This window comes from Arachis ipaensis, chromosome B7, assembly GCF_059453495.1.
Source record: "Arachis ipaensis isolate K30076 ecotype BB chromosome B7, ASM5945349v1, whole genome shotgun sequence".
In the NCBI taxonomy this organism is placed as follows: Eukaryota; Viridiplantae; Streptophyta; class Magnoliopsida; order Fabales; family Fabaceae; genus Arachis; species Arachis ipaensis.
In genome coordinates, this window is record NC_142442.1 from 32,575,923 (window position 1) to 32,603,779 (window position 27,857).

Sequence of the window (27,857 nt, forward strand, 5' to 3'; positions counted from 1 at the left end):
TAAAGTATTTGGTTAAGTAGAATTTTTGGATAAAGTATAAAAAAGAGATCAATGTTCTTCCTATTTGATTTTGATAAATGAGTTAGATTTTTAAAAAAATTAACCTATAAATATAAAAGTAACATATCGACACTCAAACAAAATTTGATTCATATACATTCTGTTTCACTAAAAATATTTTTTTTTTGTCAAATAAAATTCTACAATCACTTATATAAGTTAAAGAACATAAAATTATAAAAAAATTAAAATAAATCTAAATATTTTTGTAATAATTCTTCTTAATATTATTGAATATAAATTGATTTTATAATTTATAATTTCATTCTTAAAATTCAAAAATTATAAAAAATATAATATATAGGTTATTTTACTATAACATAAAATATATAAAAATAAAATAATATTAATAAACAAATTTAATGACAAAGAAACAATATGATAATTTTTTTAGAAAAAAAATTTAATAATAATATTAAATTAATTAATTAGAAAATAATATTAATGAAGTTATTTATTATCAATATTAACTAGAAGATAATATTAATAGAGAATATTAAATGAAGAGAAATAATTGAAAAAAATAATTTGAGTAAAGTATCGTTTTTGTCCCCAACGTTTGGGGTAAGTTCTAAAGTTGTCTCTAACGTTTCAATCGTCCTATTTAAGTCCCTAACGTTTCAAAATTGACTCAATGTTATCCTGCCATTAGGGATCCATTAACAGAATTGACGGTGGGACAAAATTGAAACGATTTTGAAACGTTAGGGACTTAAATAGGATGAAAACGTTGGAGACAAAAACGATACATAGAAATAAATTTTAATTTTATCCTTCAATAATATCAATTTTTTACTATACATAGTAATATAGTATTCAATTATTTTTTAATCACATCTAAGTAAATTACACTTAATCATATTACTTTCATTCTAAATAAATTATTTTTTTTATAATTTTACTCTTAAAGATTTTTAGTTATCATGAAATGTTTATAGAATGACTAGTATATAAACTTGCAAAAAAGAAAAAAAATAATATATATACAATAAAATATAAATTATTTGTCTCTAATGTATCAAAATTCTTTAAAATTATAAAAAAAATAAATTTATTTAAAATGAAAGTAATATGATTAAGTATAATTTACTTAGATGTAATTAAAAAATAATTGAATACTATGTACAGTAAAAAATTGATATTATTGAAAGAAAAAATTAAATTAAAATTTATTTTTATGTATCGTTTTTGTCCCCAACGTTTTCGTCCTATTTAAATCCCTAACGTTTCAAAATCGTCTCAATTTTGTCCATCCGTTAATTCTGTGAATGGATCCCTAACGGCAGAACAACATTGAGTCAATTTTGAAACGTTAGGGACTTAAATAGGACGATTGAAATATTTGGGACAACTTTGGAATTTACCACAAACGTTGGGGACAAAAACATACTTTACTTAAATAAATTTAAAAACCTACAAAAATTAGGTGACAAAATAGAGTTTAGAGATAGCACATTTTTAGAAATCACTTCAAGGACACCAAACCTAAAAAAAAAGAGAGAGAAATGTTAAGAATCATTAGAATTTATTATTTTTTGTGATCATTTTTAATTATTAATTTAATTTTTTTAGTTTAGTAATTAGTATTTTTGTTCGTAATAACATTACGGGAATATAAATCTTTTACAACTACGTCGATTTTGTCCTGACATTATAGATTATGGTAGAAAAAATTTATAGAATCAAACTATTTTTACAAAAAGGTCATATGGGACAAAAATCTCTGTCGACTAAGAAGACCAAAGTATCCGTAGATAAAAATAAAATCAAATAATAAAATTTTTAGTTATTATTATTTTCTATGAAATAGTTTAATTTTTATTAATAATTAATTTTAACATTTATTATCTAAATTTTGAAAGAATTTAATTTGTATACTTTTATATTTTGATTAAGTGTTAAGTTTATTGCACAAATAAAAATAATTAATTTTTATGTTTGTTATTTAAAAATAATATTTCTCTCTCTCTCTCTATATATATATATATTAGTATTAAAAAATTTATATTGATAGTTATAAAATTAACTTAAAATTAATTTTTTGAAATAATTAAATTTTGATTCTAATTATTAATCACAACATTAGTATTCTCTCTAAATTATATGTAATAAATATTTGAAAAAAAAAAAGAAAAAATATAGATTAAAAAAATAAGCAATGAAATTTAAAATTAAATAAAAAAATAAAAAAATATACATATAATAATAACAATAATATATTTTTTTGTGAATAATATTATTGAATTTTTTTAATTATATTATTTTATTAATTTTATTTTTTATAAAATAGATAAAATGATAGAAGTAACAGAAAATGAGAGAGAAATATAAAGAAGAAGATGGAGAGATAGAGTTTGTTAATTTTAGAGAAAAAATTTTTATTTTAATTGCAATGAAAGAATATCTTGTGATATATTTTGGTTTGTCAAATTGTTAACATAAAATATAAATTATAAGTTATATATAAAGTGAGAATACCAAAGAGAAATAGAGAAGGAGAGAGATGTAGATAAAAGGATGGAAGAATAGAATTTATTAATTTTGGAAAAAAAATATTTTATCTTAATTTTAATGAAAAAATATTATGTGATATATTTTGGTTGTTAAATTAATAATATAATATAACTATATCTTAATTTCAATTTTAATTTTAATTGTAATTAAAGAATGTTATGTTGACTATTTATAATTAGTCATTAATAATGATATCTAAGAGAGATATAGTAAGTAAAAGAATAAAAGAGATAGAGAAATGATTGAAGGAAAAGAGAAAGAAGAAAAAAATTTTTAATTTAAAAAAAAAATTGCTCACACTTTTAAACATTAATAACTAATTAATTATCAAAAACAAAAGAGTGAATGTTTAGCGGTAAGTAAAACTCTAATTCTATTAGCAAATTAATTAAGTATCGACTATGTTACGTGTATATTAAAATTAATCATTAAAATAAATTATTAGTATAAAATATATATTAAAATATAAATATACATTAAAAATAAATTAAACTATATATATATTTATATATAAATATATTAATAACTAATTTTAATAATTAATTTTAATGTACGAATAATATTTTTGAGCAAGAATAAGATATATTATACATGTAGCTTAGTTGTAGATACTAAAAAGCAACTTCGTTAACAAACTATTTTCCTCCTAAAAAAAAAAAAACAGGGACTATGGGACCAATTATTGTGTCTTTCTTTCAGATTCTTTTCCATTATTCAGAAAATTCTTTCCATCTTACTGAACTGAACTTTATTTTGCTTTACTTTGCAATGTTCTATTATAAGTACAGGGAGAGATCCAAACTGGTCGCTTTCATCTCCATTTCAGACACACAGAATATTACACACTGTTCAGATTCCCAAGGTACATCTTTCAGAATTCAGACCTATCATTTTTTATTACTACTTTAATTTAATCAAATAACCAATACAACATATATTATATTAGTACTGTATGATCATTTTCAGCCCCCCCCCAAAAAAAAAGGATTTTTTAATCATATGAACCAATCAATTTTAAGCACAAGTTTTTTCTCCATCATAAATTGTCTTTGATAGGCCATTTTGAGGAGAAAGTCACAATCTTCCAAAGTTGGTGGGGTTGGTGTAGTGATTTAAATGCGTTGTATTGGATATCTATAAGTTTCAATTATCAATCAATGATAAGAAATTAAGAACAAAGAAGCATAAATAAGCCCCACATAACAAAACCTACTTTTGCATCTCCCAAAAGATAAAACCTTGTCATTGTTTTTGTGTCTCTTAACTTTCTGGTCCTGTCAGAATCAATGGAACACGAGCAGCATCATTGTACACAGCATGAACATAAACAACAAGAACCAGAAGTAGTAGCAGAAGTTGAAGAATTGGAAGAAGAAGAAGAAGAAGAAGAAGAAGAAGATGGTGGTTTGGAGAGACGAAAGTTCTTTCCAAAGAGCAAGGATATCTCATCATTTTCTTCTTATTCTAATGGTGGTGGCAATGGTGTTGAGCACAGTAATGGGGTCTTATCTGTGGTCAATGGCACAGATGGATCTCATATTCATAAAGAAGAGGAACAAGAAGAAGATGGTGAGAATGGAAATCATTTGAAGAATGATGAAGCAGATTCTGAAGCTGTTGGGCTTGGGATAGTTGCTGAAATTGTAGGAGTTCCTGCTGCTGCAACAAATGGTGATTCTGGATCCCACAAAATTAACAGTGTTTACTTTGACAAACAACAAGGTACTATAATTCCTGTAACTGTAACATCAGTTATTCCCAGAGAAACACTGTTGTATTGAGTTCATATTTTCAGTGTGTTAATAGCAATAAACATTAGTCCTAGTTTCATTGATCTGAAGTTCTAATTGTTTTCTAACTGGGGAAGTTGATTAGAGAAACGCAATTCATATTGGTGTTCTAAACCTAGTAGCTAGAATCTCGATTTAACTCTTAAAATCTTCTGATATTACGATTTTAAATGAGTCAATCGATTTTACAAAATTTGTACTAAGTTTGACAATTTTATGATTTAAATCTTGTTACAATTTCTATTTTACATACTAACTTACGATTTCGATTTCAGGTAAAATCTCAATTTTTCTTTACTTGTAAATAAGGACATCTAGAATATAGAAAAATATGCTGAATTAGCCAAATAATATGACAGATTTTCAGCCTATGGCATCTCTTGGGTCTAAAATCATTTTCTTTATCAAACATCTGGCGATGTTTTTTTTTTTCCCTCTCTTGACTTGTAGTGTATATTTCATCAATTTTTCATGGATGAAGGAATGTGGAAATGCCACCACTGTACATGGACCAAGTGGTTCGACAGTCCTTGGACTGTGCCTATTTCCAACCTTAATGAGTACCCTGACTTGCTGATGAATCTCAAAACTTTGACTGGACATGGACTATGTTTTGATTGTGAAACTAAAGGTCAGTAGCTGGCAAGATATGTAGAGTACACAGTTAGCAGTTCTCGATGCCATATTAAGATAGATTCTCTGTATCGACTTGCCGGGACCTTGAAGCGACGTCTATCCATATTTCGCTGAATGACATGATAGGAGTTTCAGTTCTTTGTTTCCTTGAAACCTTTGTTGTTGTTAGAATGTCCTGAAAATGCAAATTTTGACATTGTTTTAGTTTCTTAGACATGTTGTTGACTTTTGTCATTTGGTACTTTTGTATGTTTTTTAACAATTCAGTTTAAATTTTAGTCTAAAACTGTTGCAAATTGCAGGTAATGAAGTTAATGGATCTCAAAACGGTGACCATGCTGGACTAGTTCTTCCAACAAATCATGTGGAAGAAGATGCAGTCATTCCCAATGGTATATCCAGTGAAGTCAACAATGGATACACAAAAACTGCGGATGACAAAGTCCCTACCAGTTCATCTGAATCACAAGCAACATATGTCACAAAATTTGATGATAAAGAAACTAATGAAAAGGAAGATCCTAAGATCAAAGAAGAAATTGACCAACTGAAAGATTATGATGTTGAAGCTGTATTGGAAAAACAAGAGACACATGACTTGTTTTGTCCTAATTGCCATTCTTGCATTACTAAAAGGGTTATCCTCAAGAAAAGGAAAAGGACTGTTCCTAATTTAGAAAACAAGGCAGAGTGTCATAAGTTGGTCGATACAGTTAGCTCTAAGCCGGTCGAAAGTGTTGCACAAGAAGTCAACCAAGGAGATCAACCAAATGCAACAACTGAAATTGTTAGTGAAGAGCAACCTGATGATGATTATAATGGTGACAGAGAACCAGAAGTGTTTAGATGTTTATCATGCTTCAGTTTCTTCATTCCTAGTGGTGACATATGTTCATTTTAAGTGTGGTCTTTTAATATCTTGCATGATATGTGATGATTATAAGCCTATCATCTATGTGAAGTTAATGATGTCATTCACAGGAAGATGCTTCAATCTGTTCCGCAATGTTGGTAGCGCCCGCGAGCATGTTACTCCCCAAAATTCTTCGAGTATACCTTCGTCTGAGTCGCAAAATCTTTCGAGTATACCTGCATCCAATTCACAAAATTCTTCAAATGTGTCAACAAGCTCCAAATCAAATTGGCTATTCTCTCTATTTACCCCAAATAAAGGGAAAATAACTAGTAAGCAAGGCTTTCATTCATCTTTTTTAATTATATTTCAGTTCTTATTTGAGATCTGCAGCTACAGGTTTTGGTCACTATGATTCTTAAAGAAACTTTTACACTGACACATGAATAACATTGAATGAGACAATTTCTACACACATTTACTATTCAGACTTGTACAGATATGACATTGTTTCATTAAGCATAGTATAAAACCTAGAATTATCTGTTCTCCTTGTGATTTAATTTCCTTTTGCTTCACTCTTATCAGAAACTCTTATATTTCTACCGAGAGATACTATAAATTTGTGCACTTAGCTTGCAGTGTTTTCACTCAAGACTGATATTTATTTTGAAAAAGAAAAAATAATAATTCTTTCTTACTTCAATTAAATTGCTTGCATTTTTTATGCATTTGAAGGTGATGCTTCCATTGAACATTCTAGAACTACTCGCACCGAGCAGCATCACTCAACGCCGGCTACTTCCAATATACAAACTTCCTCTGTAAATGGTCTTCCAGAAGCTCCGGTTGCGGATACAGCTTCAGCTGCGAAAACTGAACCGTGGACTGAAAATAGCATCAAGTCCAATACTGTATCAAGGAACGAGCAATCGACTGATAAAAAATTGATTGATTCATTGTTTCAGAATGATTTGTCATCTGTAGAATCTGGTATACTATATTGTTAATTCTGTTACTTCATTCCTTATTCAATGTAGTGATGCTCACTTCACTTAATAACTCTGAAGCAGATAGTACATTGCCAGTGAGCTTTTCGGAACATGATAGTGTTTCGGTAGCAGCAGCTGCTACTGAAATACATCTTAATGGTAGAGAACCAGCTAAAGATTCCATTCTGAATTCTTATGATGGGAAGCCTAAATTTCCAGATCCTACAACATTGTTGACTCCATTGCTGGATAAGTCACCAAGAGAAGTAGCTAGTTATTCTTCTCCGAGGCAAGGAACACAAGCACTGGGTCAATCGATTGCCAGTGATGTAGCTAGTTACAATCAAGGTTCTGCAATTGATGCTATAATTCCATCAAAACAAGATCCTATATTAAATGGGAAAGAAAATAATAAGGGTATGTACATGAAATACATTATCATTGGTTAGTCATCAATTTCAAATGTTTCTTGCTTATTGGAGTTTCCTACAAGAACTCTTACAGTTTTGCTTACCATAATTGTTATTATTATGGTACAGGTGGTGGTGATGTGATAGTAGTTGTTGACCAAGAAGCAGTTGAATTCACAACATCTTGGACAGAAGATCATGCTCCAGTTGAAGCTGCGATTATTGCTGACTCGCATACCACAAGCCTTGGTGAACAAGAAATGGCTGAAATTAGTGAACCAAAAGAATGGGAAATACTCAAAAGTATTGTGTATGGTGGTTTAGTTGAATCAATAATTAGTCTTGGAATTGTGACATCTGCAGTTGGTTCTGGTACTGCCCCGTGTAAGTGATCGCCTCCGAACCTTCCCTTTTCAAGAGTGAAGATCAGTTAATACTTTAGTATTTTGGAATAGATTAATAGAGATTTGTATAGGAATTAAAGCTTGTTCTTCTTAGAAAAGAAACAGAAAAAAATATATAAGGTTAGCTGAACTGCTAGGATTATTACTATCCACACTTATGAAGGTTAATGCAAATTTGTGATTTTTTACTTCACATTCTGAAAGCTGATGGATTTAGTTAATTTTTGTGTATGTTGCAGTGAATATCATTGCACTGGGATTGGCAAATCTGGTTGGTGGACTTGTCATCCTTGGTAACAATGTAAGTGGCCTTAATAAAATTTACATGCTTCCGTGCTCTTTCTCTCTCTCTTTTCATAATCCTGACATTAAATTTCGTTAGCCATCGTCAACAATTACTTTTTTATTGTCTAATTAGTATCTTTGCACCACATTTCATCAGAAAAAAAAAAAGAAAATAAATAAAGTAAAAAGTTCTGCACCATATATGATCTGGTAGTTGAAATTATGTGTTAGAAGTAGTATGTATAGCATGTTCTGCAATTCTTCTTTCCTTGATATATGTATTGTCTCTCCCAAAAACCTAAGTTGTTGGTAAGTGTTGGTTCCCAACAATACTGTTATGATATGAATTGAATTCAGCACTTAAAATCTAAAAAAAGACTTGGTCTTAAGAGGAAGTTTTAGATGTAAGATCAGTTGTATGCCTCTCTACCCGAGAGACTAACTTTTTTTTTAAAGAAGTGGTGGTTCATGACATATATCACGTAATTAATCTTTGATTATTCTAAGGTGGAAACTCGCATGAAGTTGTCTCCATGTGAAGTTGATATTTGAAAATGGTTAGATGATTTGACAAGTGTAACTAAATTATATCTAACTGCTCTCAACTATGAACTTCACATGAAGACAGCTACACTACATGTGAGTGTTCACCTTAATCTAATGCTACTTCAAACCATGATGTCATGTCTTGGCTTTGGATTTTCAATCCTATTCTATTTCCATCCACTTAACCAATAATTTATAATTTATTCTTGTCCTCAGCTTTGGGAATTGAAAGATGATCACTCCGGATCCGGAACAAACCAAATGGAGATAAACGATCAATATCAAGAACTACTCGGACGTAGATCAAACTTCTTGCTTCATGTTGTAGTGGCTGTTCTATCATTCCTAATCTTTGGTTCTGTCCCCATCATCGTCTACGGTGTCTTGATCAACAAGAACTACTATACTGAAGTGAAGCTCGCGGCAGTTGTAACCGCTTCGCTTCTATGCGTCACTCTTCTTGCCATTGGCAAAGTTTACACCAAACCACAACCAAAAGCCTACATTAAAACTGCATCATACTATGTTACTATGGCGCTTGTGGCCTCAGGGGTTTCTTACATAGTAGGCAACCTAGTCCAGGATCTCTTGGAGAAACTCACTCACTCAGATTCAGGTTTTGCAATTGCCATATCAAATTCAGGTACTAAAACAGCATGGATGTCTTACTGAAGCACTGGGAAGAAGTTGGAACATTTTTGAGAGTTACTTGAGTATTTTTCTCCCGGGAGATCTTCAACAAAAATGTTTGATAACCAAAGAAAATCAGCCAAAAACAGCATAATTTGCCTTATTTAGTATTCATAAATTATAGTGACAATTAATGAATACTAAATAAAGTAAGTTCTGCCTGTTTTTTTTTTCTCTCTCTAACATTACCGAATCTTCAAAACATGTGTTCTCTAAAAGGAAATAGTTAGGAATAAATTGCCTGTGTTAAGGGGTAACATATCAAAGTTCAAACAATTTTGTTTTCATGTCTTGGATTTATATTAAGAGAATTCAATAACATCTTTGTTCTCCATATTCATTATCGCAATGTATGCATTACCTTGTTAGCTTTAACTTGTAATGGCACAGGGTTTTTGAATATTATTTGATTACTAATATTGTAAATGAAAATATTAAAATCTTTAACTTTGAACAGGATATTTCCGCATAGGTTATGTGATTAAAAAATGGATAAACATGAGGCTAAAATTTATTTCTATTATAATCATATTTAATTGAAGATTAAACAGAAAGGGAATAAACAAAAATTCAATTTAGATCATTCAAATTTCAATAAACAAAGCCTGTCGTTGATTTATTCATGCCTAATTTATCCGAGCAATACAATAAGAAAAGTTATCACTAAAATAATAAAATCACTATCAACAAAAGATAACTAACTAACGAAGAGTCCAACACACTACCCCTTTCTTATATTAATGTTCACCATTTTGGAGGACAATTTACTTGTATAAAATAATTTAAGAGATAATGTTCGAAATAATTTTTAAAATTTTCAACTAATTCAGATTAATTTTTTACTTTTTAAAATGATCAAATATATTTTGGTGAATTCTACCCAACTTCTTCTAAAATAACATGTAAGTTACTTTTTGTTCCGTTCAGAATATGCCTCCGAGGTATGATCGGTGTAACGACTGAGATACGACTCGGAAGCGCTCTCCTGTGAACCTTAGCCTCGGCGTGGACCCTGCAAAAAAGGACTCCGACGCTCAAGTCAGTTGCCAGAATAATAAGCTCACAAAAAATAACGTTTAAGAAGATAAGGGGTGAAGAATAAAATAGTAGGTAGAGAGATTGTGTTCCCCCCTAGGCAAGTTAAGTTCGCCTGATTAAATAGGCTGTGCCCTGAGTACGGTTTGAGTTGGAAGTTACGTTATCCCCAGATCTCGGCCTCATTTGAATTACTGGATTTATTCTCGGTTATGCAGTTTTGGTTGCCGAAGATAATGGGAGATATTGCCGAGGATATCGGTTAGGTACACAGCCCCCAAGCTCGGCATGAGGAACATGTTGGGCTTTTCTATATCCTCGGCAATGTTGGTGTTTTTTGTGTAGATGTATTGCCTGGGTAGCCCCCAAGCTTAATGTGTTGCTCATGCTAAGTTGCTTTGGGCCTGAGTGAATGGGCTTTATGTTTTGTATTTTTTTTTGTATTTATTTTTTGTTGAAGGCGGGAAGTTTGGGAAACGCCAGTTATGTTTAATGGGGAAGTGGGAAGGTTACGTGGAGTAACGTGTCGAAGTAACTCCTTGTCTCCGTATCCGTTAGGCTCCTGCAAGTTTGGCTTTTGAGTGTCAACATGAGTAAGAAAGGTAACTTCTTTTCGTCTTTCTTTTGTCTGTAGCGTTACTGTTGGCAGTTTGTTGGCATGGGTAAGAAGGGGGTTGAGGTTGATGAAAATGATCCTTACGGCTGGGTTGACAGTGATGTCAAGGCCCGGGCTTCAGTTTTCAGTGGTTATGATATGTTGTCTCAGTTGAATAATGCGCGGTGGGTTAGGGGTGGGGATAGCTTGAGGGTTAGGTTCTTGCCCTGCGAGAAGAGTGATAGGGTGTGTGAGAAGAGGAGTGATTGGTCGTACTTTTACATGTATACCTGTTTGTTGACGGAATTAGGTGTTCGCTTTCCCTTTACTGACTTCGAATGTGGCATATTATCATTGCTCAATTGCGCTCCCACACAGCTCCACCCTAATTCGTGGGCATTTGTCCGTGCATTTGAATGTCTGATGGAGTATCTAGGGTGTTATCCGTCTCTGGGGGTTTTCTTTTCGCTATTTCAAGCGAAAGGTGTTTGGAAGGGAGGTTGGGTGAACTTGAGTAGTCACCCTGGACGGGCTATCTTCAGTTTGTACAAGTCTTCTTTTAAAGACTTTAAAGAGTTTTTTGTGAAAGTTCAGATATGTGAGGAGTGCTATCCGTTTTATCTTGATGCTATGATGGAAGAAAGATTTCCGATTTACTGGTCCCCTGAGCCTCGGCAAGTTTTAGAGTGTGAGGAGAGGGTAAAAAGTGAGGACTATGTCATTGGTTTCCTGATGTCTGCCATGTCATCTTTCGAGCTGTTGTCTATTCAGTCTCTACTGAGGCTTGAGGGGGATAGGGAGGCGTTAGAAGAATATTTGGGTATGTCTTTTGTAAAAGTTAGCCGTGTATAATATTTTCAGCAGTTTATTTGATTTGGTTTGGTTTGTTTTTGTCAGGTGAAAAGGCTTCAACCCTAACTACTGCTAATTTGAAGGCTTTCGTTTCGAAGGCTAGGAAGAAGGAAAAGGAAGGTTCGTCGACGAATGTAGGAAAAGAGGGTGGGGGTTCTGTTGGTCAGGAAGCTCCTCTTAAGAGAAAGAGGGGTGGAGGGGCTGCAAAGGTGGTTGATCTGACTGGGGCAAAGGAAGATAACGCTGTGTTTACGGCGGAGGAGATTGAGGCTTCCTACCAGAGCCAACTTGTCCTTCATGGTTATAAGGATGGCCCGAATAATTCGATATGGTCGGCCTCATTTCCCTTCATGGCGGTGGCTGATGAGTTCGCGCAGGTTGATGCTGATGTGAAGACGATCCATGATGCTGGGAAGATAGGAGTCGCACGTTATCTGCAGGTTTGACTTTATCTTAGCTTGTCCGTTTTAGTGTTTTTGAGTATTGGTTGATTAGATCTATTGTTGTAGGTTATGGGTGCTCGTTTGCTGTCGATTGGCCGTACCTCTGAACTAGATGCCATATTGGATGCAGATAATCTGGCTGCTGTGAAGAAGCTTAAAGATTCGTTGCAGGAGAGGGACTCGAGGATTGAGAAGTTAAGGGCTGAGGTAAGGAATGTGAAGAAGGCATCTGAAGTCGAAGTTGTTAAGCTGAAGGGTGATTTAGAGGCGAATGTTGCCGAGCTTGTGGGGTTGAAGGCGAGAGTTGCCGAGCTTGAAGAGGAGGTTTTGACTGCTTTTACTCTGGGTTTTGATCGGGCGGTTGCTCAGATTGGTGTCGTCGCCCCGGATGCTGATGTGAATTTATTGGACGTGACAAAAATTGTGAGTGATGGTCGTTTGGTGGATGATGGTACTCTGCCTGAGAATCAGGGTGATAGTGAGTCGGTGGAGAAAGGAGCAGACTAGAAAACTGCTTTTGTAATTTATTTTGTTGAATTTTGAGGTAGGTATTTTGTACCCGCTTAAGGGGTTTGGTATTTTGATTGTAGATGTGCGCACATTGTTTTGGGATTGACACTTTTAGCGTGGTATTTATGATAATGTTGATATTCTGATTAGGAAACATGTGTTTGACTATTATAGTACATGAATGATATGGGGTGGGGGACCTCATTAAAACCTCTCCAAGAAAAAACCCTTGTTTTCGGGAAAAAACCTTGTGAGTAGGAAAAAGAGTGTCTCCCCGTTTCCATATCTGTTTATGAAAAATATGATCGAAGAGATGATACATTCCATATTCCAGGGACGTCGTTCCCTTGTAGTGTTTGAAGTTTGTATGCTCCTTTGCCGAGCACTCTTGTTATTCTGTAAGGACCTTCCCATGTTGCGGCGAGCTTTCCATGTGTTTGTGGTTTCCTCGCCTCCTCTGTTCGTCTTAGGACGAGGTCCTGTTCTACGAAGGACCTGAGTTTGACTTTCTTGTTGTATTTCTTTCTTATTATGCTTTGCATTGCCTTGTGTCTTATCTCGGCCTTGTGTCTGTCTTCCTCTATTGTGTCTAGCTCCATTTTTCTGGCCTTATCATTGTTTGTTGCCGAGGTTGTTGTTGTTGTTCTTGCCGATGTTAGGGCGACCTCGACTGGAATCATTGCGTCGGTGCCATAAACGAGTCGGTAAGGTGTTTCCTTGGTGGTTGTTTGTGTTGTTGTGTTGTAACCCCATAGTATTTCTGGGATCAGCTCTGCCCATTCTCCTTTGGCTTCGCCGAGTTTTTTCTTGAGTGCCATAAGAATTATCTTATTAGCTGCTTCGGCAAGTCCGTTTGTTTGTGGGTGTTCTACTGATGAGAAATGATGCTTGATCTCGAAACCCTGCAAAAATCCTGTCCTGGAGCTTTGGGGAATGGGCCAAGAATGTCAAGTCCCCATTTATAAAACGGCCAGCTTACCTCCGAGGTGTGCAGGTTCTCGGCTGGGTTGTGAGTTAATGGTCCATGCTTTTGGCATCTGTCACATCTTTTCACTTTTTCGACACAATCGTTCTTCATTGTTGGCCAATAATAGCCTGCTCTGGCGACTTTCGATGCCAGGCTGATCCCACCTATATGGTTGCCGCACACTCCTTCATGGGTTTCATCCATGGCCAGCTTAGCTTCGTCCGTGCTTAGACATCTCAGTAGTGGTTGGGAGAATCCTCTTTTGTATAACTCGGTTCCAATCAGTGTGAAAGATGCTGCTCGCCTTTTAAAGGTTCGTTCGTCTTTTATGGTTGTTGGTATGGTTCCTGTTTGTAGAAATTGCTTGTATGGTGTTCGCCAGTCTTGTTCCTGTGTGATAGAAAAGATTGTTTTGCCAAAACTTGGTTCTGCAAGGGTTAGCTGAGATATGACGGAATCGTGCATATTTTTCCTGGTTGTTGCTAGTTTTGATAAAGCATCTGCTCGGGTGTTTTGTTCCCGAGCTATGTGTGTGATTTGTATGGAAGTAAAATGAGATATGAGTTCCCTTACCAACGCGTGATATTTTTCTAGCAGTTGGTCTTTTACCTGAAAGTTCCCGGTTACCTGTTGTACCACCAGTTGTGAGTCGCAGTATATTTGTAGGTGTGTTATGTTTAGGGATTGTGCGAGTTGGAGGCCGGCTAGTAGGGCTTCGTACTCGGCTTGATTGTTGCTTGTTTGAAATAAGAATTTGATTGACTGCTCTGTTTGGAGGTCCGAGCTGTTTGTCAAGTATACTCCTGCTCCCGATCCTTCTGAGTTTGAGGCTCCATCTACATAGAGCTCCCATGTGTGTGCGTGATCCTCCTGGTCTGTTAACTCGGCTACAAAATCTGCTAAAAACTGTGCCTTCAACGTTGTCCTCGGCTCGTATACTATGTCAAATTCAGATAATTCTATAGACCATTTGGTTAGTCGTCCTGAGACCTCGGGTCGAGTGAGAATTTGTCGCAAGGGTTGATTTGTTCTGACGATGACCTTGTTGCTCTGGAAGTACTGTCTTAATCTTCTTGCTGTGAGTATAAGTGCATATGCCAGCTTCTCCATTGGTGGATATCTGAGCTCGGCATTTTGCAATGTTTTACTGACGAAGTAGACTGGTTCCTGCTTATCCTCTATCTCCGTGACGAGTACTGAACTGATGGCTTTTGGTGAGACTGACAAGTATAACAGTAGTGGCTTTTTGCGATTTGGCTTTTGTAAGGTCGGAGGGGACGAGATTATGGCCTTTAATTTCTGAAAAGCAGTTTCACACTCCGTGTTCCAGTTGAACTTTGTTTGTTTCTTCAGTATGTTGAAGAAATGTTGGGAATGTGTTGATACATTTGGTAGGAATCGGGAGAGTGCGGCCAGCCTTCCATTTAGTATCTGGACTTCCTTTATTGTTCGGGGAGGTCTCATGTTAATGATCGCTTCACACTTCTCCGGGTTTGCCTCGATGCCTCTTGACGTCAGCATGAAGCCTAGGAACTTTCCACCCTTCACCCCGAAAGCGCACTTGTCCGGGTTGAGTCGCATGTTATGTTTCCTCAGCTGGCCGAACACTTCTTCTAGGTCGGTATCATGGGTGGTTTCTTTTTGGGTTTTGACGACCATGTCGTCAACATATACCTCTAGATTTCTCCCTATTTGTTTGCTGAAGACTTTGTCCATGAGGCGTTGATAGGTAGCCCCTGCATTCTTGAGGCCAAAAGGCATAACAGTATAACAGTAATTTCCTAGTTCAGTTATGAAAGCTGTTTTATCCTTATCTTTTGGATGCATTAATATTTGATTGTAACCAGAATATGCATCTAAAAAACTTAAAATAGGATATCCTGATGCATTGTCTACCAATTTATCTATGCATGGGAGTGGATAGGCATCCTTGGGGCATGCTTTATTTAGGTTAGTGAAATCTACACACATGCGCCACTTACCTGAGGCCTTTCTTACCATAACTACGTTTGATAACCATGTAGTGAATCGGAGCTCTTTTATGAATCCTGCTTGGAGGAGCTTCTGTGTTTCCTCAAGGCATGCTGCACGCTTCTCGTCTCCCATGTTTCTTTTCTTCTGGGAGACGGGTCGTGCATTCGGATTGATTTGCAGCTTGTGGCAGATGAGGTTTGGATCTATGCCGGGCATATCTGCTGGTGTCCAAGCGAACAGGTCGGCATTTCGCCGGAGTAGGCTTGTTATCTTTTGTTTTGTTCCTGAAAGGAGGGAAGAACTGATGTGAGTGTAATGGTTAACATTGTTATCTAATTGTACCTTTTCTAGTTCGTCTGTTGGTGTTGGTTTGTCATGGAGATCTCCTCGTGGATCGAGCTCGGCAACGCCCGATATGTTGGCAATGTTGTATGTGCCTTTGGTTGGTTCGGGGTTTGGTCGGGTATCTGTCCTGATCTTTAAGCTCTCATTGTAACATCGACGAGCTTCAATGTGGTCGGAGTGTATGGTGGCTATCTGCTCCTCCTGTACCTGAAATTTGACACATAGGTGCAGTGTGGAAACGATGGCGCAAAAAAAAGTTTAAAAAGGGTCTACCCAAAATAATATTGTATGGGCTAATGCAATCTACTACGAGGAACTGCACGTCCTTAGTTTTGCTCATTGGATGTTCGCCTAAGGTCGTCTTTAACCAGATGCTGCCGAGGATTGACACTCGTTCCCCTGAGAATCCGACCAGCTCTCCTGAAGAGGGTAGAAGGGATCGCTCGCTGAGTTTCATTTTCTTGAAGGTTGAATAAAAAAGGACGTCGGCGCTACTGCCGGGGTCGAGGAGGGCTTTTCTAACGAGGAGGTCCCCTGCTTGGATAGAGATTACGACGGGGTCATCCAGATTATCGGAGTGGGTTTGACAGTCTGTTTGTTTGAAATATATGTTAGGTATATTCGGATTGGCCGTCGATATCTCGGTCGTTCGCTGCAGTGTTAGCATATCCCTGTATCGTCGTTTTCGCGCCGAACTAGTGTTGCCTCCACTTGCGAACCCCCCAGAGATGCAGTTGATGACCCCCCTCGTTGGTGGGGGTAGGGTTCTGGTTTTATCCAAGGTCGGCTGCTTTCGCTCCTGGTGCTGATTATCAGGGTCGTCGGAGGTACCCCTTGCTTTGCCGCTGATGTATTTGTCTAGGTGTCCCTGTCTCGCTAGTCTTTCCAGGAGGTCCTTTGCGACCACGCATTCGTCGGTTGTGTGGCCGAACTTCTGGTGGAAAGCGCAGTATTTGGACTTGTCCACATAGCGCTGGTCCTGATATGAGCCGGCTCTACTCGGCGGTTTTATCAACTTGTTATGTAGTATCTCCTTAATGATGTCTTCCCTCTTGGTGTTGAATCTGGTGTAGGAGTCGTATTTGGGTGTCAGCCTGAAGGGCTTCTTTGAATCTCTGGTGTTTGTCCTATCTTCGTCTCTTTTGTTCGGCTGCCTCTCACCCTTCCGAGTTTCTCGTAGTTCCTCTATCTCGATTTGTCCAGTCGCTTTCTTCCGAAACTCCTCTAGTGTTCTCGGCTTTGCAACCGCAATTGCTTTTTGAAATTTTCCTGGGCGCAGGCCACTCTTTATGGCGTGTAATTGAACTTCTGGGTTAAGGTCGGGGATCTCCATGGCTGCCGTTGTGAAGCGAGTCATATAGTCCCGCAGGCTCTCGTGCGGTCCTTGTCTGATGGTACTGAGATAGTCTGAGTCTCTTACATAAATCTTGGAAGCCGCGAACTGATTGATGAAGAGTTTGGAGAAGTCGTCGAAACTTGTTATTGACCCTGCAGGCAAATTGGAAAACCACAACAGCGCAGCACCGTCTAAAAAAGTGGGGAAAGAACGACATAATATGGGATCGGAATCACTATTGAGGAACATCATGGACTCAAATTTGGTCACATGAATCTTAGGATCTCCGATCCCTTTGTAAGGTACCAGTGTCATAGGAAGCGTGAAGTTCTGAGGCATTTTGAAACTCATGATTTCCTCAGAGAAGGGGTTAGCTCGTCTCCTTCCAGTCTTCGGGGTTTTCACCTCTGTTTTGTCATTGGATTCTGACTGGTGTTCGTTTTGCTGATCAGTGTTCACTTCCTTGTCGACATTTTTCCTTTCACCTTTGTTTTGCAAGGTCGCCAATAGTTCGGCCATTCGCTGATTCTCTGCCAGTAGTGCCGCGTTCGCAGCGACGAGGTCGAGACCAGCTTGTTGATGGGTGCCCGATTGGTCCGTCATGCTTTAGTTCCTGAAAAAATAAGGTAGAGCACAAGGTATGTGTGGGTTATATTCTAAAGTGAAGAAAAAATCGGGCCCCACGGTGGGCGCCAATTGTTCCGTCCAGAATATGCCTCCGAGGTATGATCGGTGTAACGACTGAGATACGACTCGGAAGCGCTCTCCTGTGAACCTTAGCCTCGGCGTGGACCCTGCAAAAAAGGACTCCGACGCTCAAGTCAGTTGCCAGAATAATAAGCTCACAAAAAATAACGTTTAAGAAGATAAGGGGTGAAGAATAAAATAGTAGGTAGAGAGATTGTGTTCCCCCCTAGGCGAGTTAAGTTCGCCTGATTAAATAGGCTGTGCCCTGAGTACGGTTTGAGTTGGAAGTTACGTTATCCCCAGATCTCGGCCTCATTTGAATTACTGGATTTATTCTCGGTTATGCAGTTTTGGTTGCCGAAGATAATGGGAGATATTGCCGAGGATATCGGTTAGGTACACTTTTTATAATGTGTCAAATTTTAATTGGCCATCATCTTAACCATAGATTATTTTGTAATTTATTATTTGAGATAATAATGATATAATTTCTTAAAATATCAAAACCTCACTTCGTTCCGTTAATTGAAGCACATTTCAACTCCTCCATTCTTTCTTCATCGCGTAGCTTCCGTCCTTCCAAACATCGTCGTCGCTGTCGTGACAAGAAGCGCAATGTCGTCGTGATCATTTCTTAACGATGTCGTTAAATTGTCGTCGTGCGTAATTTTGCCGTCCTTCCCAATATAGTCAGTGCTGACTTTATCGCTATCTCCTATCCTCTCACTCGATCCTTCTTTCCGCAATCGATCACTCCTTGTCAACATAATTAATGGTTAGTTTGGTTATTAAATTTTTTATTAAAAAAATATATTTTTATTTAATTACATGATGGAACATATACTCGTATAATATAATAAAATAAAATCTATTCAGACTAATTAAAAGTATAATTAAAATCAGAAACATATAAATATAATAATAAAATTTGTATTTTAAACAAGTAAATATATCTTTTATCATACAAAAATTAAATAAATAGTTAAAATTAATAACACAAGTTTAAAATGATAAAATCCAATTTTCTTACAAATATTTTTTATAATATTTTTATTCTTTTAAATTTTAATTTATTAATACTTCATTATTTACTTAATAATTAAACAAATTATTTTTATAAAAAATTATTTTTTGTATTATCTTAAAAAAAAAAGACTAATATATCAGTTTAAAAAATAATGTAAAAATAATATTTTAAATAAAAAATTAATATTAAAATTTTTAAATATAAAAATAAATTATATATATATTTAAGAGATAAATATAAAATATATGTCTAAAATAAATAAAACAAACAAAAATAATTTTTTATTTCTCAAAAGTACTTCTATTTATATGTTCTCAAGAGTACTCCTAAAATAAATAATAAACTTCGTCGTCACATGCTTCGCTGTAATTTGACAGCTCTCCCTTCTACAACTGCTGCGCCTCGCTTGCACTTCACGAGCCCGTCCGATGACTTCCTGATTGGATCGAGGTCTGCTTCTCTGCTCTGCGACGGTAATGTTGCTGCGGTTGTTCATCGTATCCACTCTCCGCCTCTGAAGGTCCGGTTCGAGTCTCCCTTCGCAGTTCACCACTTCTCACCGGTGTGAGTGTGGCACCAGGAGCTCTCCTTCGTCGAAAACGAAGGCTCTCCCAGATGTGGAACTTGCTGCTACAATAATAGAGAAGGGCAACACCGCCAGCCGTCGGAGAGAAGGTCGCCAAAGATGATGGCAGTTTGTTTAAGGATGTCGTTCAAGTTGAAGGGCCCAATTGCAAAAAACGACACCATATCGTGTTCCATACTCTTCTTCAAATAAAGTAATGGCGAAGAAGAAGAGCATCAATGGTCGCCCCGCAATTCCAAGTACAACATAATGATTCCAACTATTATCACCAATACGATACCAACGATGGCTTCAAAATAATTTTTTTTCCCAAAACAATGATTCCAACTATCATCTCAAATTGAATCCTTATTGAAGTTTTGTGGCCTGCATTATATATAATTTAAATTCAATATGCAGGTTATGGCTAATGGCCTTCTCTTCCACTCAACTTTTAATTTTGCCAAACTTTATTGCTATAATTTCTTTTGCTACAGTTTTTATTTGAATTTTCTTGATTTTTATTACTACCACCCATATGGCTCATATGAGCAAATAAGACAAGCTTTAGAGATGAGATGACAAACAGCAGAAAAGAAAAAACGAAGAATATACCAAGACAAATGATGATGATGAATATTTGTGTATTTTAACCAAATTTTGGACACTAATTTGAGACGAACTTTTTGTGTGTTAATGTTAGCGTGCAGCCGTGCACATGACATTTAATTGTATACATAAGTGATGTTAAAATGTTTGGTAACTTTTGAATTAGTAAGCGATACATTTGGTCATTTAAAAAGTGAAAGACTAATTTAAAACTGAGTTGAAAATTTTAAAAATCATTTGAAGCATTACTTCAATAATTTAATAACAAATTATTCAATTATAATATTTTAAAAATAGTTACCTTTTAATTCTAAACTAATTCTATATAAATTGCTCGAGACTAACAATTTTACAAAATACACGTAAACTATGAAAAATAAATATTGTTTACTAATAGAGTTTTTTATTTAAATAAATAAATAAATTATAATAATTATTGAAATAAATAATTTAAAAAATATTTATCGAAATAAATATCTTTCTCTTATTTCGTTTACACTGTAAACGAGATAATTTTGCACGTATTTTAATGAGATATATGTATTTATAAATAATTAAATATAATTTTTGAAAATAATAAAAAATATTAATAATTTAAATTGGACAAAACTCTTAAAAATGGAATGTTTTAAATAATAGGAAAGATAGAAGATTTTAAATAATAAAAAAGATAAACAGTTCATTTTAAATAATAATAGAAAAGATTGACTATTTATCTTTCCTATTATTTAAGGTGTTTGCTACGATACGATAATAAATTTATACGTATCGGTACGATAAAAATGTGGACAAATAAAAATTCGACATGTAATTTATATTATCCACGTCGGTATTTAAATTTTTTTTTTAAAATATACATCATATCACTAATTTTACTAAAATATCCTTATAATTTATATAAAATTGACAAAAACAACTTTTCATTTATTTCTAATAAAAAATTGAAACATCCTTATTTTTATTTCAGAAAAACACTAGCCTTATAAACCTAACAAATATAAAAATTCAATAAACTTTAATTTTTAAATTTCAAAATTCAAATAATTTAAAACAAAAGGATCGAGAGAAACAAGATCTAAAAAATACAAAATTGCTCTTCAATCTTCATCTTCTCCCCTTTTTCAACCGTGAGACGCAATCACGACGGTTGCGACGGCTAGAGGCAACGAGCGGCGGTGAGAGAACAACAAATGAAAGAGGACCACCACTTTTCAGGTTTGCAGTTCATCACTTTTTTTCTCTTTGGTTCAACATCTGCATTTTGTTATCGTCAATTTATGCCTTAATGATGTTTCGTACCGACAGCAATATTTTGATCATGTCAATTTTGTTTGTTGTTCTCCTATTACTGAGTTGTTATGGAAAACAATCCTAATATCTAGGTATTGAACTTATTAATCCACCGAAAAACAGAATATCAATTTTGTTCCTTTGTTCTTGTCAGATTTATAATTCATCACTTTTTTTACTCTTTGGTTCAACCTCTGCATTTTGTTCCTTTGTTCTTGTTAATTTGATTCCTCAATGTCTCTGTTATACTATTAAGAATAGCAATTAGCAAAATATTTGATGATGATCGAAAATATTGTCAAAGTGCATGTTTCTTATTACCTATCCTAGCATATCCGCAACATCTTGTTTGCTACTAGCTGTAACATCCTTTCTTTTTAGTTTTACACTAATAATTGTTATTTACTTCAAAGTTAATGGGATAGATCACATGATCCATATCTCAATTGGCCTCATTAGGAGTTTAGAAATTGAATCCTTTCAAGTATAGCCTTGACTAGCTATAAGGTTCAAGAACTCTATCTCTATATATATATACCGATGAGCTAAATTACTCTTTTCTTCTCTTTATTTCTCAAATCACTTGTGTTTACCATCAATCCTTTTGTAGATATCTATTACATGTTATGAATATGGAAACTCCAAGCAAGGATTGCCTGGAGCTTGTGAGAGAGTTGCTTGAACCCTTAATAAAGGCTAGAAGTCAGAGGAGCTTGCCTGAGTTTGCATAAATATTTACCTCTTGCCTGGTCAAACTCCTCCGACTTCTGGCCTTTATTAAGAGTTCAAGCAACTCTCTCACAAGCTCTAGGAAGTCCTTGCTTAGAATTGTCACATTCATGACATGTAATAGATATCTACAAAAAGATTGGTGGTAAACACAAGTGATTTGAGAAATAAAGAGAAGAAAAGAGTAACTTAGCTCACTGGTATTTTATACATATATATATATATATATATATATATATATATAGAGAGAGAGAGAGAGAGAGAGAGAGAGAGAGAGAGAGAGAGAGAGAGAGAGAGAGAGAGAGAGAGAGAGAGAGAGAGAGAGAGCCTTATAGCTAGTCAAGGCTATACTTGGAAGGATTCAATTTCTAAACTCCTAGTGAGGCCAATTGAGATATGGATCATCTGATCTATTCCATTAACTTTGAAGTAAATAACAATTACTAGTGTAAGACTAAAAAAAAGGATATTACAGTTAGTAACAAACAAGATGTTGCAGATATGCTAGGATAGATAATAAGAAACATGCACTTTGACAAGATTTTCGATCATCATCAAATATTTTGCTAATTTCTATTTTTAATAGTATAATAGAGGCATTGAGGAATCAAATTAACAAGAACAAAGGAACAAAATGCAGAGGTTGAACCAAATAGTAAAAAAATGATGAATTGCAAACCTGACAAGAACAAAGGAACAAAATTGATATTCTGTTTTTCGGTGGATTAATAAGTTCAATACCTAGATATTAGGATTGTTTTCCATAACAACTCAATAATAGAAGAACAACAAAAAAAATTGACATAATCAAAATCTTGCTATAGAACAGTACGAAACACCATTAAAGCATTAATTGACCATAACAAAATGCAGATGTTGAACCAAAGAGAAAAAAAAGTGATGAACTGCAAACTTGAAAAGTGGTGGTCCTCTTTCATTTGTTGTTCTCTCACCGCCGCTCGCCGCCTCTAGCCGCCGCAGCCATCGTGATTACGTCTCATGGTTGGAAAGGGGAAGAAGATGAAGATTGAAGAGCAATTTTGTATTTATTATATCTTGTTTCTCTAGATCCTTTTGTTTAAAATTATTTGAATTTTTAATTTAAAAATTAAAGTTTATTGAATTTTGATATTTGTTAGGTTTATAAGGCTAGTGTTTTTCTGAAATAAAAATAAGGATATTTTAGTTTTTTATTAGAAATAAATAAAATGTTGTTTTTGTCAATTTTATATAAATTATAAGGATATTTTAGTAAAATTAGTGATATGATATATATTTAAAAAAAAGAAATTTAAATGCTGACATGGATAAAATAAATTACGTGTTAAGTTTTTATTTGTCCATGTTTTTATTGTACCGATACGTATAAATTTATCATCGTACCGTAGTAAACACTATTATTTAAAATCGTCTATCTTTCTTATTATTTGAAACATTTCATTTTAAGAATTTGGTTTAATTTAAATCATTAATATTTTTTATTATTTTTAAAAATTATATTTAATTATTTATAAATACATATATCTCGTGTAAACGAGACAATATGTAAACAAAATATATGAAAATTGAAAAACTATACTGTGTAAATGAGATAAGAGAGAGATATTTATTTCGATAAATATTTTTTAAATTATTTATTTCAATAATTATTATAATTAATTTATTTATTAAAATAAAAATCATTTACTAATATAGATAGTTTAACGTAAACTATGGGAATGAGCCACAATTTACTTATAATATGTGCCAATACATAAAGCGTGGCAGGAAGCTACGATTTATGAAAAACATTATGTGATAAGCCGTAGAAGGGAACTACGGTTTATGAAAATTACAGTACAAAATTGTAGGAGGAGGCCACGATTTATAAAGATATGTCTATATAAACCGTGTGATTTAGTCATGAATTATTTTCATCCTTTCAAAATTTTTACTCGATTTTCTAAAGAAGATGTGAGAATCACATAAAGGTGAGATTATAGAGGAATTAGATTGTCTTTATTGATTAGACAGCGTTGTTCATATAATTAAAGGCATTAATAAAAAAGTTACTACAAAAATTTTTACATGAATTAAAAATTTCTATTAGATTAAAAAATATAGTGTTATTGTTTATCAAAAGTAAATTTAGAGCGATAATGATAATGTCATTGGTAGTGTGTTATTGTTGATTAAAAATACTAAAATTATTGCCTATTAGCATTTACAGATTGAAGTAGAATGGTGGTTTTAATGGTGATCAAATAAGAAGGTATAAGATAAAAATTTTTTTATCATGGTGATCAAATTCTTCCCACCTCAGAGGTTGACTAAGTTGAGAAATTAAGGACGGATATTCAAACTTTCAGATAACTTGAGGATGAGTCTTTCTATGAAGTTTGAAAGAGGTATAAGGTTATGGTAAGAAAGTGCCCTCCAGACATGTTTGCAGATTAGGTACAACTGCAGATTTTTTATGATAGAATTACTCTGGATTTGAGGTTCTTACTGGATAATTCTGCAGGAGGTTTTTTGCACATGAAGACCACTGATGAACCTTGGACTTAATAGAGAAGGTGGCCAATAATCAGTACTTGTACTCTTCAGAAAGAACTATAAAAAAAAGGAGTAATGAAGTTGGAAGCCTTAGATGCCATTCTTGCTCAAAACAAAGTCATGTCTCAACAGATTAATGCCATCACTCAACACTTGGAAGGTATGCAAGTTTCATCCGTGGCTACCCAAGATAATTCTTATGATATGAGTGGTAGAGTATCTCAATTTGGAAGCCATGGCTATGAACAACCTCTTGCTGAACAGGTTAATTATATGAGTAATTCTTCAAGACCACCCAACAATGATCTCTTTTCCAAGACATACAATCTAGGATGTAGAAATCACCTAAACTTTGGCTGAAAAAATCAGAATTAAAGGCAACCCAATTTAAACAAAAAAAAGCCCGCACCAGAATAATTTCAACCATCAATATCAAATTCCTCCATCACACAATCCACCTCTAGTTCCTCAGAAACCTTCAGACTTGGAAGTAGCATTAGCATAACTTTGCAAAAATACAAATAGCTTCGTATAAAAAACTAGAGCTTCCATCAGAAATTTAGAGGTTCAAATGGGTTAGTTAAGTAAGCAAGTTAGTGAGGGCCTACCAACACCCTCCCTAGTGATACAATTCCAAATTCAAGAGAGGAATGTAAGTTCATCTATGTGATAAGTAGAAAAGTGGTGGATACTCAAACCTCTAGTGAAGAGAAGAAAGCTGAAGAAATTATGAAGGAAGCTAGAGACCCTGAGGAGCATGCCTCTGCAAGTCCCCCTCCAACCCAGTTCATGCTAAGGTAGAACAACCCATGGTGAAGATTCCAGTGCCTGAGTACAAGCCAAAAATTCCATATCCTCAAAGACTTCAGGGAGAGAACAAAGAAAAATAATACTCTAAATTCCTCAAGATATTCAAGATACTACACATCAACATTCAATTCATAGAAGCATTTGAATAAATACCAATGTATGTTAAATTCATGAAAGAATTATTGTCCAAGAAAAGAGCCCTAAAGGGAGGCCAAACAGTGGTATTGACTAGGGAGTGTAGTGTAATCATTTAAAAGAATCTGCCAAACAAGAAGCAAGATCTTAGAAGTTTTCAAATTCCTTGTACCATTGGAAACAACACCTTTGAGAGAGCATTGTGTGATTTAGAGGCGAGTATCAATTTGGTGCCACTCTCTGTGATGAAAAAGTTACGAATTCAAGAGGTAAAACCCACAAGAATAGCTCTCTAACTGGCAGACAAGTCAATAAGGCAAGCACATGGGGTGGTTGAGAATGTTTTGGTTAAGGTGGGAAAGTTTTTCTCCCAATATATTTTGTGATTCTTGACAGAGAGGAGGATGAAAATTTTTTCATCATTTTAGAAAGACCCTTCCTAGCAACTGGGAGATCTCTCATTGATATAAAAAAAAGGTGAATTAATGTTGAAAGTGCATAATGAGCATTTGGTCTTTCATGTTATCAAAATCATGCATCATTCAAATAAACGGGAAAATTGCATGAACACTGAGTTCATTGACCCAAACTTCCAAGAAGCCCCTGATGAAGCTAGAAAGAAATTGCAACCCAAGCCCACCTTTTATGGAAATCAACAATATTTTTCCTGACATCAAACCTAAGTTTGGTGTTGGGAGTGTATTATCAAATGAAGAAAGGGAAGATCCCAAGAAGAAAGTACTCCAGAGATTGAGAAACAAGAAGATTCCTATTGAAAAAATTTCATCAGGGTTGAAAGTAGTGTTAACTCACCATCAATTGTTGTCATATACAGTGAATAAAATTCTCTCTCTTGAGCATGTTGAGCTACTACATGAAGACACAGGGAGATGGGTGTGGAATTTAAACCCACAAACTAACCGGCAAGTGCACCAGGTCGTACCAAGTAATACCTCAGGTGAGTGAGGGTCGATCCCACAAAGATTGATGGATCAAGCAACAATGGTTGAGTGATTGGCTTAGTCAGACAAATAGAAAAGAGTATTTTGGTATTCAAAAGCATTAAACAGAAATTCAGAAATTTAATAAAGCAAGTAGTAAACAGGTTGTGAAATATGTATGGAGAAACAGTTAAGGTTTCAGAGTTATCTATTTTCCGGATTGACTTTTCTTATTAATTTATTTTAATCATGCAAGATTTAATTCATGGAAAACTATATGTAACTAGACCCTATTTCCTTAGACCTTTCTAGTCTCCTCTAAAATTCATCAACCGCTAATTCCTTGGTCACTTAATTCCAATTAGAGGGTGAAGTTCAATTCTAGTTTATATGCCACAGAAATCCTAATTACCCAAATATAAGAGGATTATATGTCACGTATCCCGTTAAGTCCAGATAATTAGAAATTTAGGAGAATTTGTTTTCAAGCCGTTGTTCAAGTAAAGAGCTTTTCCAAGTTATACAAGAACTCAATTAGAAAAAGGGTCATACTTCCGTTCCACCCAAATTCATAAAATAAAGAACGAAAATAATTCTTGAAATAGAAATCAATACATGAATTAAAATAGAAAAATAATAGTATCAATCCATACAATAGACAGAGCTCCTAACTTTAACAGTGGAGGTTTAGTTGCTCATGGTTCAGAGTGAAAACTAGGATTCTGGTAAACTGTAAATTGGACTGAGGTGGAATGAAAAGTGGAATAATGTTCTCTTTTTTCGAAGAGAAGTGTCTTTTCTCTTTTATATCTAATCCTAATTAATTTAAAATCTATTTTCTAAAACTAAAATAATATCTTTTCCTATTTTAAAATAAAAGTTTAAATCAGAATTAAAATCAGCGTTTTCTGTGTTTTCTGCATATGGCGCATGTCACGCGTACGCGTCGATGGTCTTCTTCGCGTGTAACGCGTATGCGTCAGGTACGTGCACGCGTCGCTCCTCGCTGTCATCTCCTTTAATTCTTGTGCTGATTCCATTTGTGCAAGCTTCCTCTCCATCCTTCTAAGCCATTCCTGCCCTATATAGCCTTCTTCTCTTTTTCTGCGGAAGCTCCATCAAATCCATCCAAATGCTACCTAAAATAAATAGCATTGCACAAGACTCAAAGTAACATCCATAGCGGCTAAAAGATAATTAATTCTTGATTAAAGTCAACAATTTAAATGCAAATTCACTAGAAAAAGATAGGAAAGATGCTCACGCACGCGCACACGTGGATGGCCATTTGT

General features: G+C 34.7%; 3 protein-coding genes across 7 annotated transcripts; 2 read left to right on the forward strand and 1 right to left on the reverse strand.

Annotated features, from left to right (window-relative positions):
* The first annotated feature begins 3,303 nt into the window (after positions 1-3,303).
* Positions 3,304-9,514, forward strand: LOC107609294 (Vacuolar iron transporter (VIT) family protein). Of its 5 annotated transcripts, XM_016311185.3 has the most exons (10): positions 3,364-3,436; positions 3,856-4,296; positions 4,846-4,995; positions 5,303-5,881; positions 5,982-6,185; positions 6,592-6,846; positions 6,927-7,262; positions 7,385-7,639; positions 7,899-7,960; positions 8,707-9,514. In XM_016311185.3, the coding sequence occupies exons 2-10, from the start codon at positions 3,861-3,863 to the stop codon at positions 9,160-9,162; spliced, it is 2,733 nt and encodes a 910-aa protein (XP_016166671.1). In that variant the 5' UTR covers positions 3,364-3,436; positions 3,856-3,860; the 3' UTR covers positions 9,163-9,514. The 5 variants fall into 5 exon arrangements, with proteins under 5 accessions (XP_088350049.1, XP_016166671.1, XP_088350050.1 ...); XM_088493923.1 differs by lacking the exon at positions 4,846-4,995 and having other exon boundaries at positions 3,304-3,436; XM_016311184.3 differs by lacking the exon at positions 3,364-3,436 and having other exon boundaries at positions 3,723-4,296; positions 6,924-7,262.
* A 1,290-nt stretch (positions 9,515-10,804) lies between these two features.
* On the forward strand, positions 10,805-12,612 carry LOC148550773 (uncharacterized). Its single transcript, XM_088492495.1, has 3 exons — positions 10,805-10,817; positions 11,708-12,102; positions 12,172-12,612. The coding sequence occupies exons 1-3, from the start codon at positions 10,805-10,807 to the stop codon at positions 12,610-12,612; spliced, it is 849 nt and encodes a 282-aa protein (XP_088348621.1).
* Positions 12,613-12,905: 293 nt separating this feature from the next.
* On the reverse strand, positions 12,906-17,840 carry LOC148550774 (uncharacterized). The gene is made up of 3 exons (XM_088494619.1): positions 16,212-17,840; positions 13,595-16,108; positions 12,906-13,517 (listed from the first exon to the last, which is right to left on the reverse strand). The coding sequence occupies exons 1-3, from the start codon at positions 17,838-17,840 to the stop codon at positions 12,906-12,908; spliced, it is 4,755 nt and encodes a 1,584-aa protein (XP_088350745.1).
* Between the last annotated feature and the right edge of the window lie 10,017 nt (positions 17,841-27,857).